This window comes from Euprymna scolopes, chromosome 1, assembly GCF_053919585.1.
Source record: "Euprymna scolopes isolate OS-2025 chromosome 1, ASM5391958v1, whole genome shotgun sequence".
NCBI classification, from domain to species: Eukaryota; Metazoa; Mollusca; class Cephalopoda; order Sepiida; family Sepiolidae; genus Euprymna; species Euprymna scolopes.
In genome coordinates, this window is record NC_136482.1 from 69,500,315 (window position 1) to 69,512,879 (window position 12,565).

Here is a 12,565-nt window from a genome sequence, read left to right on the forward strand (position 1 = left end):
AAGTAAATCTATATTACAAGTAATAATCAGTACTTATGAAATGAATCTCAGTTTACACAGAAATATAAACTCAAAGTTTATAAGAAAAGATCTAAACATGACTGCTTACAACTACATTAGGGGTCAATTAATTTGATTTCATATTTAAACTCTACGCTTTTTTGCAGCATAACATTCGTTTTTTAGGTAGTGATTTCTAAGTTGTGATTCATTTTAGAGGTGTATCTTTATTCGTCGTATCTTGCCAATTATAAGATCTTATATACAATTATAGGATCGTATACACATTATGAAATGAGTGACAGATGAAGGAGTGGATGTAGAAGTTAGAAAAAGAGATGAAATTTCCTAGAGTCAAACAGAAAGATGGGGTGTTGGGTTGGGGAGATGGATAGACGGAGATCGGGACTTCTGAGAAGTTTACAGTTTGTATCGGTGCTTTGTTCTTTTTCTCATTTATGGTTTTGTTGTTCAAGTTTGGCTGCTTTCGTATCTTCCATTCCTTTTTCCATAACGGCATTCATTACAGCCAATACTTTCATCCATGATTCTTTTACTAGAGGTGTGTAGGTTTTACCCAACCTTGAAGTAAAAAACTTGTCGAAAACGTTGGGCAAGGTCTACAAAAACAAAAACAAAAACAAAAACAAAAAAGCATAAATATAAATTTGCTTAGAAGTTCAAATAGTACGTCAAGAAGTTAATAAACACTTTACATTGTTATTGGATAAAGATGTTTATCATAAAAGAAAATATTCTATATCTGAACAGGTTAGTATGAAACGTATACTTACCCACATGCGTCACACTATAGGTTGACACCTTACGATTTACGATAATGCAACTGAAGCAGAAAAGTCACAACACACCTAAGTCACAACACACATAAGTCCTGTAAATTTCTAAAACTACTTGTATAGCATAATATAAACCTCTGATATTGAATCCGTTCAGTACTTCCAACTACAATGAACTGTCCTAGATCCTACATTATTATTTGCACTTACGCGATACTAGCCGGCGACAATGAATCGATACAGATTAGTAAAGAATAATATATGCAAGCTTTTCATATGTTAGAATTTGGTATTCATGTCACATCTTGGCTGTCCAAAGTAAAGAGCCTCTAAAGTAATAGATCACACTAATAGACACTGTCTACTTAGTTCCGGCCCCTGTAATATCGTGGTAATGTTGCATAACTGTGTTTTACTTTAGTGGAATGTGCTGTGATGAGCTTCCTTCTTGTTCACTTTAGAAGTCTTCGGATGTTGGAAGGTTTTCTGCTCTAGTTGCTTCTTTCCTCGAACTACTAGCTTTTGGAATTGTCTCTTTGCTTCCCCAACTGTAATTTCCTGAAATTGCAGATACCGGCCATCTTCTCCCCTTAAATAATTTTTATTTTTTATCTTTATTCTTTTCTTATTTTATTTTATATTATATATTATATATTATATTTTATTTTTTATTATATTTTATTTATTTATTTATTTATTCTTTATTTTCTATTTATTTATTATATATTTTTATTTTCCTTTTTTATTTTTAATTTTTATTTTCCTTTTAGTGTCGTTTACTAACTCTTGCTGACATTTTTTTAAGTGATAACCTGTACATTTAAGTTGACCTATATTATTTTGCCCTATATATATTTTCGCGCCTTTAACATTTCCTGTCTGGGTCGTTTTGACTTTTGTTTCCCTTTATTTTATATTTAACTTTATCATTTTTTTTCTCTCTCTCCTTTTGTTTCTCTCTCTCCTTTTTCTTCCTATATCTTTTTTATTTATAATTATGTCTCGGAAGTAGAGTGAAAAGCACATCTTATTTTTCTTTTATTAATATTATTTTTTTTCCTTGTACACATGTTTGTGAATTATTCCATGGATTTCTGCCTTTGGATTATTATGGACCATCTTCTTCCAATTACGGGATGTCTTTGGATTTTACTTGTACAAATGGAAATTCTTTTAACTTTCTTGAAGTTTTACAATTGGATTTTATTGGATTTTTTATCTTCCACCAGACTATCCATTCATGTGTAATCAACTTTTTCTTTACCATATTCCCTCTGCTTAACTTATTTTGTTTTCAAGTAAGATCTTTGACTTACTTGTTGTTTCATCAAATACTTCTGCATGCAAAATCCGATCCCGCATTTCGCTAATTCCTACCCTCTGATGAGAAGGAGAGTATTTCTTCGAAACTCCGCGGATTAAGGACTATCCATTTATCTAGTGTTTCCTTTTCAGATTAAATATGTTTTTAACTCATTTCAAAGTGTTTTTAAACATATTTTATTAACTGTTTGCTCAGATATATATATATATATATATATATATATATATATATATATATATATAAAGCTGAATGTGTGTGTGTGTGTGTGTGTGTGTCTGGTCACGAATAGGCTCCTATATGGTTGACTATTTAAAAAAAAACTGAGTACATATAATGATAGAAGATGTATCGAGACACAGGAATGGGTATGTTTGATCTGGCGGAACGGTGGTTCATTAAAATTGTGAGGTCTGCGTTCACGCCTGGTCCACAAACTATGGAAATAAAAATTTAAAAATTAAAAAGAAAACGTTTACAAGTGTTTTTGATATAGATGTACATAAGAATATTTTGATAAGTATGTTTTAACTTAAATAGGGATGGTATAATACAATTGTGGGTGTGCGTTGGCGCCTGGCATCCATAGAATGGAAATAGGTACAAGCTTTGATAAAGACTTTTCATATCTATCTGCGTAAATATACTTTGATAATTATGTTTCAGTTTGAAGAAATATGATATAATAAAATTATGGGGTGTTCGTTCCCGCCTGACCTCCATAGAATGAAAATATGTCACAAAGTTTAACAAATTTTTTTAATATAGATCCACAGAATATTGTGATAAGTGTTTCAGTGTGAACAGGTATGGTATAATAAATTATGGGGTCTATCTATTGTATTTTTACTTTCATCATATTTTGCTTTGGTTTTGATACCCCCAAATTCAACCCAAATTTACAACCCTTCCTTTTCAACTTTCATAAATCAGAGTCCATTTTCTGTAGGCTGTTTTTGAACCCAGTCAACGACGGGTACTTTGCTAGTATATATATATATATATATATATATATATATATATATATATATATATATATATATACTAGCAGTACCCGTTAACCGGCGTTGCCCGATTAAAGCATGCCTCTTCCCCCCGTAAAATGTTTACGTACAGCTGTTGTTGGCATTGCTCAACCCCCAATCCCCAACCTCCCTATGCTAAGAACGGCTTTTGGAATCGACACTCTCAACATCCTCATGATAAAAATGGCTTTCGGATTAGACACTCCCAACCTACCATGTTAAGAACAGATTTCGGAATAGACATCCCATTCTGTAGGGAGCGGATTGTCAAAATATCTGCCCCAAATTTAATCTTGATAATCATAGTCGCAAATCCTATAAAATAACCTTGAAATTTTGGGTGTGCAGTGTCGGTTGGAAAAAATGTAAATGTTGGGTACTTATGTATTTTTTGTTACCGTGCTAAAATAATAATGTTATTTTTTTTTTAAAGTCATTCTGAACATGTTAGAGGAGGGTGTTTTGTAAGTAATCTGTAATTCAACCTTAAAATTTAATAATCAAATGGTTACATGTTCAAGAATGACGTTATTAAATTTTACCCGTATAAAGTTTGTGAAGCATTTTTAGTATAGACAAATTGTTCATGTAAAAATGTAGAATAAACGTATGTTTACATCAAGCGAGATATCCGTGTTGATAAGTTATATAGATTAATATTCGAAAAACTACCTATTTGCGTACAAAGATAATGCGGAATTTTTTTTATCTAAAATTAAATATGTCACAAATAACGTAAGTAAACGATAATGATTTGTTTTTATTCGAAAAACTACTTATCTGCGGACAATTTAAATGCGACTGTTTCTTTAAAACACAAGCCAGTCACTAATAACGTAGATTAACGATAAGTTGTATTTTAATAATTTCGCAAGTGTATTTTCTAGAAAATAATCCTGTGCATAAAACGCAAATATGTCCCAATTATTGTAGGTGAACAAAAAATGATTTGGGTTTTTTAAAAAAAAATCACAACTTTATTTTCTATAAAATAATATTGTGCTAATGCACATCGATTACCCTCATGGTCATTTTTGTAAAAAAATAGTCATAATTTCGCCCACAGTTATTTTTGGTAATAAATAGTCACAAAAACAATTATATTGATTAATAATCGATATAATATATAAGCGTATATGTGTATTGTTTATAAGCAAAGAAAACGCCCCGTCTAAACTAAATAAAAAGTGTATAATCTTTTTCGAAAGGTGTTTCTATCTCTCTCGCTCTCTCGCTGTGTCTCTCTTGCTCTCTATTTCTCTCTCTCTGTCTCTCGCTTTATATCTAGGTATCAGTCTATCTGCCTCTCTCTCTCTGTTCCCTATAATCTTATTCTGCCTGTGTGTCTTTATGTGATGTGTATTTATTTACGAAATCTGTCGTTCACTTATTGGTATGGCAAATGCCGAATATCGTGATTACAGCTGTTTTTTATTGTGCAGGAAACAATAACTATAATGGACAGCAGTAGAAAAATTTAAGCAATATAGTCAGGATAAGGAAAATGAAACAGGAAAAAAAACCGGTGGTTAAGTGGCCATGTTTTTTTTAACAGAGCGTGTTAGTTTATTCAGTAAGGTATCTATTCTTTAATAGGCGGGTTGAGAGATAGCAACCAATGAGAAGTGCTGAAAGTGTGTAAGGGAGAAATCATTATTTTGTGTAAAGGAGATGGATGTTTTGCTTAGGGGTTTATTGTCCAGTTAAGAAGGGTGACTGGAGGACATAGTAAGAATCTGTATATATTATCCTGCTGTAGACTAGTGGTAGGAAGAGTAATGTAGCTAGAGAGGGGAAAGTTAGAACTACTTTCTCTGGAGATGACAACGTCGTCATGATGCCTCTCCTTGAATGTAATATAAGGTAAATGTTTCTCTAACGATCAAAAATTAGATAAGATGGTTGATACTAGTTTAGACATAATAAATTAGTATGTGGCGTCTGTTCTTGCAAACTTACACCTCTTTTATTTTATATATATATATATACACTTGTGCCCGATATTATTCATACCCCTCGGATCTTTGAGATTTCTATAAGAATATTGCTCAAACCAGAAGGTAGACAATATTAAAGGGATTTCAAACAATAAATCAAGCATAAGCATTTAATTTAAACTCAACAAATAAATAAATTATGCAAGTTTGAAACAGTATACAAAGAAAAACAATAATGGCACTAGTTCAAAATTATTCATACCTCTCTTACTAATAGTCAATAGCATGCCCTTTATTCTTAATAACTGCCTGTAACCGTTTTGGATATTTATCAACAAGGTTTTTACAAGCATCAACACTGATTTTTGACCATTCTTCAATGCAGTAGTTCTCCAAATCCCTCAAATTTCTAGGTTTCCGCTTTTTAACCTCAGTTTTCAATATGTGCCAGAGGTTTTCGATAGGGTTCAGGTCGGGACTCAGGCTAGGCCATTCCAAAACATTAATTTGATTATCCTCAAACCATTTCTTGACTATTTTGGCAGTATGTTTTGGATCATTATCCTGTTGAAGGACCCAGTTTGGTCCTAAATGGAGCTTCTCCGCATCCTGTCTAATGTTTTTTCTGGAGTATCTCCAAATATTGCTCCTTCTTCATGGTTCCATCTATCTTGACCAAACTACCTGAACCACTAGCCGAAAAGGAGCCCCAAAACATTAGGCTACCACCACCATGTTTCACCGTGGGTATGGTGTTCTTTGGGTTGTAAGCTTCTCCTTTCTTCCTCCAAACGTAAGAAGCATCCATATGGCCAAACAATTCAATTTTTGTTTCGTCAGTCCACAAAATACTTGAGAAAATGGACTCTGAAGAATTCACATGGGTCCTAGCAAACTTTAGACGTGCTGCAAGGTGTTTTCCGGTGTGCAATGGAGTCCTTCTTGGTCTTCTTCCTTTCAGACCATTTTCATGCAGAGTCCTTTGCAATGTTTGCCTTGATATTTTTATGCGAGAAGACTCCAGATTTTCTAAAATGTCCTTAGTAGTGGTTGTTGGATTTGCATTAACACTTCTTAAAATATTCCTGGTGGCTCTAGCAGACAGTTTCCTTTTCCTTCCTCTACCAATCAAGTTGTTTGTTGTGTGGTGGCTCTGGAATTTTTTGATGATGCTCTGTACTGTTGCTGTAGGGACCTCAAATTTCTTGGAAATTGACTTGTAACCTAAACAATCCTTATGTGAATTCACAATTTTAGTCCTAAGATCATTACTAAGCTCTTTTTTCTTCCCCATTCTAATAATTTTTATTCTTTTATTGGTTTTCAGTTGATATCATTTTAATTTCTGAAAAATGCAAAAAACGAAATGAAATTAATCAAAGGTTGTATAAAAGCATTCAAAATAAGAATCAAACAGGAAACAAACAGTCAGAAACTCGATTAATACTGAAAAATAAGGGGGTATGATTATTTTTGAACATTGCAGAATTTATAAATAGCTGTATATTTCTTTTATTACAAGTATCCCGAGATTTTAAAATGACGAAAATGATCAGAAGAGGTTTATTAAGAATATGTATCAATATGGACGTAAACAATAAATTCTTACAAAGTTACACCTAATAAACTCAATTTTCAAGGAGGGGTATGAATAATATCGGGCACAAGTGTATATATATATATATATATATATATATATATATATATATATAAACAGTTTAACATTTTTATTAAGTTTCAGATATTTGTATGAAATTTCAATTGTATGAACAATTGTATTTTTATCAATACTACCCCGGTGTTGCGAGTTATATCCTCAGTAAAGTAACATTAGAAAATAAATAACTGACGCTAGATGTAAAATAATCATGGAATGAGGTTAGTCTACTGCAGTGAATTATATGGTAAAAAAAAAGACAGCACAGTACATCGGTCGAAACAATATAGAATTTTTTAAAACAATTGAGCTGAAGAAAAAAGCGGTTGGAAATATGTAAACTATGGAAGAACTTACGTGAAATGCCTCTATGGGGACGCCTCGCTTATAATGATCTCGTCCCATGGTGTGTAGAATCTCAACCAACTCGTCTGGTTCGTCAAGGCTGTCAACAATCAAAGTGAGCGCACAGAACACGCTTCTCGCGATAGCGATGTATTTCGGTGTTTTGTTAAACTCTTCCAATTTCATCCCACGGAAATTCGGAAAATATTCAATATAATCGGGGTATTCTATGAGCAACCTAAAAAAAACAAACAAAAAAAACGAGAAAAAAAGCAAAACAAGATTTATTATCTTTATAGATTTTCTTTAACTTATATCAAAAGGCAATACATGATATGATATATGCGATATATATGTGATATATATTAGATTACAAATATAAAAATATGATTGTAGACTGATGCTTTCTTTTGCTTATTGAGATTATCATACAATCATGATATAATCTCTCCATTCTCTCCTTTTCCCTATCTCTCTCTCTCTTTCTCCACACACACACACACACACACACACACACACACACACACACACACACACACACACACACACACACACACACACATATATATAATTAGTTTTAATAAAGGGCACTTCCCCCCTAAGCGGGTTAAACCCGCCCCTTCTATTGAAAAATAAACTCTCACAGAATATAAAATTTGTCAACGTGATTATATCACACACACACACATACACACACACACACACACACACACACACTCGTAAAAGTCTCTTTGTTCTATATATGTGGTAAAGGGTCAAATTGTACAATTTAAAAATTGCTAGGCGTACACACAAGTATATATGTATTCGTACGTTTAAGTCGGTTAATTTGTAAAGTTTGAATGTGCATATGCCTTTAAGTTAGATTTGAGCGCTAAATGATAGCACCCAAGTCATTTTTAATATCTGAAACCATTTTATCACTGCATTTTTATTTTTTGAAATCATTTCATCGCTGCTACAATATAATAATCAATAGATATTTTTTTTTTTACAAAGCCGTCACAACGATCGTACATCCGTACAAAATATTTGTAAACATATATTACGACTGGACAATGCCAAGAGGCCTGCTTATATATATATATATATATATATATATATATATATATATATATATATATATATATATATATATATATATATATATATGGAGAGAGAAACCACAAACGGTAATATGATTCATGGAAAGATCATTTTATGATCCAAGAATTCAATAAACAACCAGTTTATGATTGTTTCTGATACTGTACATTTTTTACTTGAATAAAGTCAACAGCACCAGGATTAGATATAAAATAGAAACCTGAAATATATGATTAACAACAAAGTGAGAGCATTAAAAAATTATACAACACACACACACACACGTACACACACACACGTACACACACACACATATATATATATATATATGCATATATATACATGCAATGGGTAGCAAAACTATTTGGGGCATTAATATTTTTCGTATTTCTCAAAAAATATCAAGTTAATTTGAATGAAATTTACACTCAATCTTTGAACACATATTATCCATATAAAAATTAATGTATTATCCATCTAAAAATAAATGTATTATCCATCTAAAAATAAATGTGAAATGAAGATATACTTAATCAACAAATATTTATTAACGAAAAGTCAAATTCCCATAGGCAAAAGTATTTAACACATTTATTAACCTTTAATTAAATATTCTCTGTTCTACCTTGCAGCCTCCAAAGTTTTCCCATAACTGTATTATAGTTTCATACAACACTTGCTGGTACTTTCAGCCATTTCTCTTCGCAAATTTTCCTTAACACCTTGATATTCTTGTGATTTCTTGCATGCACCATTAACTTCAAAGTTTTCCACAGATTTTCGATGGGATTTAGGTCGGGTGACTGGGTAGGCCACTGTAGAACACCATAGAACACCAGAATCCCATTATCCTTAAACCATTTTATAGTTATTTTAGAGTTGTGCTTAGGATCATTTTCCGAAATCTCCGGCACTCTTGAATAGATATGTTGACAAAATCTTTGTGTATTTTGCTGCATTCATTTCCCTTTCAATGATTTCCATTCCTCCGACCCTATTTGCAGAAAAGCAGACCCCACCTCCAAATTTTACAGTAAGAAGGGTATTAGATGGTTTAAATTCTGTGCTCTTTTCCCTCCAAAAACAGGTGCACATGTTACTTCCAAGAAAGCTAATTTTTTCTTTCATCTGATCAAATAACTTTGTTCCACAAGTCATCCAATTCACATTGATATTTATAAACAAATTTCAAACGATTTTTCACATATCTAAGACTCTACAGTGGAGTCTTTCTTGGTGATCTAGAATGCAGGCCTATACGATTTGATAGTCTCTTCATTGTATCCTTGCTTATTTCAATATCTGTTTCCTGCAATCCTTCTGAATTTCTGAACAAGTCAGAAATGTTCCTTTCTACACGTTTTGAGCGATGTAACATTATTAAATTTATGTGGCCGACCACTTCTTAGATGATTTTCCACGGTACTAACCACCAAATTTAGTTCGAAAGCTATTTTTCTGTACCCCTTTTCATCTTTTTGCATATAGGTAATTTGATTATTTGTTTATAAATATTTGTCAAATAAGTATATTTTCATTTCTGTTTTTTTTTTAGATAGATAATTTCTGTTCAAAGATTGAGTGTAAATTTCATTCAAATTAACACAAAATAAAATAAATATAGGTATATAAAATATAGGTATATATGAATTTTCTTCTCAACTCAATAAGGAAAAAAATCATAAAATGGGGTTATAAACGCTAGGAATTTCGAAGATTAATGCTTTTCGTCGGAAGAGGAAAAGGGACCTAGATTACCGTTGTGACCCTATAGAAAGTGCCATGAAAAAGACTCAAATAACTGGTTTAGGTAGGAAAAAATATTTTGTACAGCAAAGTGAATGCAAAGAAAACGTTGTCGACAACTAGTTACACAATGTATAGTCTCCCAAAGGGTCTTGATAATACCTAACGATAGTAATAGATTCGGGATTATTATAATTGTAAGAGTTCATTATGAGTGACTTAGTAAGTCACCATAAAAGTTACAGATATATAAATGCGACATCTAGCTTAGGTTATATTAGGTTGAAAATGTAAAATAAAATAGAAGGGAGATCCATAACATAAAAAGAAAAGATGAAAAAAGAAACAAAACAAAAAGTAGAGAGATGGTAAGGCAGTTATATTATTTGGAGATTGCTAAGGCTTAAGAGGATCGATGGAGGTGACTAATTAACAAAGACACTGACACATATGCGAATGACAAAGCCGTGTCGCAAGCGTGGCGTCACAGCGGAATCGAAAGAAGATAAGGCAAAAAGTCGAGAGAAAAAAACCTCCAAAAAACACGTGTCGACCCGAGAGGACAAAAAGCACGTATCGACACGTCAGAGATTTTATAATCACATAGGGGGCGACAAGAACATTTAAACAAGATGCATTTATCCTCCGAAAGTTTAACAAGATTTTCACACGACAGTATACGGTAGAATAAATTACAGGTATAACAGTTGGTTATAGCTTCAGATTAAAAAGCTAATTTACTCCAAGTAGCAAAGTTGGAATGTGACCATATTATATCTGGTATGGGAAATGCGTGTCAGGCGGATTTGTGTGGAAACAACCGGTGATAAATGTCCTTTTTTTAAACTAAAAAAAAAAAAACACCTTTCTTTCCTTTTTTTTCTTTAGGGGACTTTCATAAACACTCTTGAGTCCGTGTTAACATGTAACCACAACGTTACAATTAACATGCGGTGAAATTATAATTGAAGAATACATGGGGATGTTTTAAGGCAAAAGAGAAAATGGCGGAAAGTGTCAAAAAAGAAATACGACAATGAGATAAAATATAATAATATAGCAGAGTGGGTAAAGGAATATAGATGAAACACAATATAGGCATATAAGCAATTAAAAACATAAAACCATATAAAATTCCAAATGCCGAACGTGGTTGCATAAGATTATATACGTGGCATATACGTATTTATCAAATAATGGACAAACTTCTCAAGGATCTACTTAATTAATAATATGGCTATTGCGGCTTGAACGCCTGAAGAATATGACTTGTTTCACTATTTGCCAGATACGCATATGCTACAATTGGACTCCAATCTAAAAAACTTGTTAATTAGCTTTCACACCATATACACACTTTTTGTTTTGTTTCTTCTTTCACAGTTTATGTTTTATAATTCATGTATCTTCCTTCTATTTTATATTACATTCCCAGACTAATATCTCACAGCTAGATATCGCATTTCACTATATCTGTAGCTTAGATTTCTTATTTTCTGACGAGAAGCATTAGGCTTCGAAATGCTTAGCCATAAAGAGCGTTTATAACCCGCCGTTCTATGTTTTCTTGATTGAACTGCCACATTCCTATATACCTATATTTACTTTATTTTGTCTTAAATTTCATTTTATGTTATGCTCCAAGGTATGCTTGGCTTCAACATTATATTTTGGACCTTAACATTATATTTTTGCTGTAATTTTTGCTGTTTGGTATAAATTCGAATTTTGATGTCGATACTCTGTACTGGGAGGAGATCTTATATTAATGCAAGTCCATTTCGTCTCATAGAGGGTTATACACTAACTAGTTAAATTATTGGAACATATATAAATAAATGTTTATTTCTGAAATAATGCGCATATATATATATATATATATATATATATATATATGCTTTTTCAGAGAAGATAACATTTAATCATCGCAATGATGGAAGATTTATTTTGTTATTATACGTGATCAGAATACATAAACAGAAGAATTAATGTGTTTGGTCATAAGTTTTGTAGTTCTTTGACCCAGAGATTAGTTATTTTATTGTTCAGCTTATGACGGATTCAGAGTAACAATGAGTAATATCCAAGGATTCCATTCGTTTTATTAGGTATCTATTTCGGATAAAAACAGGATATTGAAAACTGAAGCATGATGTACGTAATATCTGAGACATATGACGTGATTTCAGTTGCAGACTAGCATAAAAATTGCCATTTCGAAAAACAATAAAACGGAATGAAACAAGATTTACATTACTCTGGTTTTTCTAATTTTCTCTTCTCATATTTTTGTCTTAGTAAACAAAATCTATTTCCCTGGAGATCGTAGACCATGTGACATGTGCAAGAGAATAATTAGTTTGCAATATATAATTAGCTTATTAAATAAAAGGCAGTAGAATTTAAATTCTATAAAAACAAATAAAACATACATTATTTTTGAAAATTATTCAAGATTTAACCCGCAAAAACGTACAGCTATTCCTTTTAATAATTCAAATGATTGCCTTACTTCATCCTAAAGATTATAAACACTGCTGTGAAAAGTCGCCAACATGATTACTGGATTAACAATTAACCTCCTGTACATCTTAGACGTGTTGCATGTATTCGAAACAAATACAACGCATAAAACGATAACCATTTGTCTC

General features: G+C 32.0%; 1 protein-coding gene across 1 annotated transcript in view; it reads right to left on the reverse strand.

The window, feature by feature from the left end:
- Positions 1–207: 207 nt before the first annotated feature.
- The window catches only part of LOC145302974 (globin-like), an 18,008-nt gene continuing 5,650 nt past the window's right edge, over positions 208–12,565 (reverse strand). Inside the window, exons 3-4 of the mRNA XM_080144686.1 lie at positions 7,095–7,320; positions 208–620 (exon numbers count right to left, since the gene is read on the reverse strand). Coding sequence (XP_080000812.1) covers positions 453–620; positions 7,095–7,320 — 394 coding nt within the window. The 3' untranslated portion in view covers positions 208–452. The remainder of the gene's footprint in view (positions 621–7,094; positions 7,321–12,565) is intronic.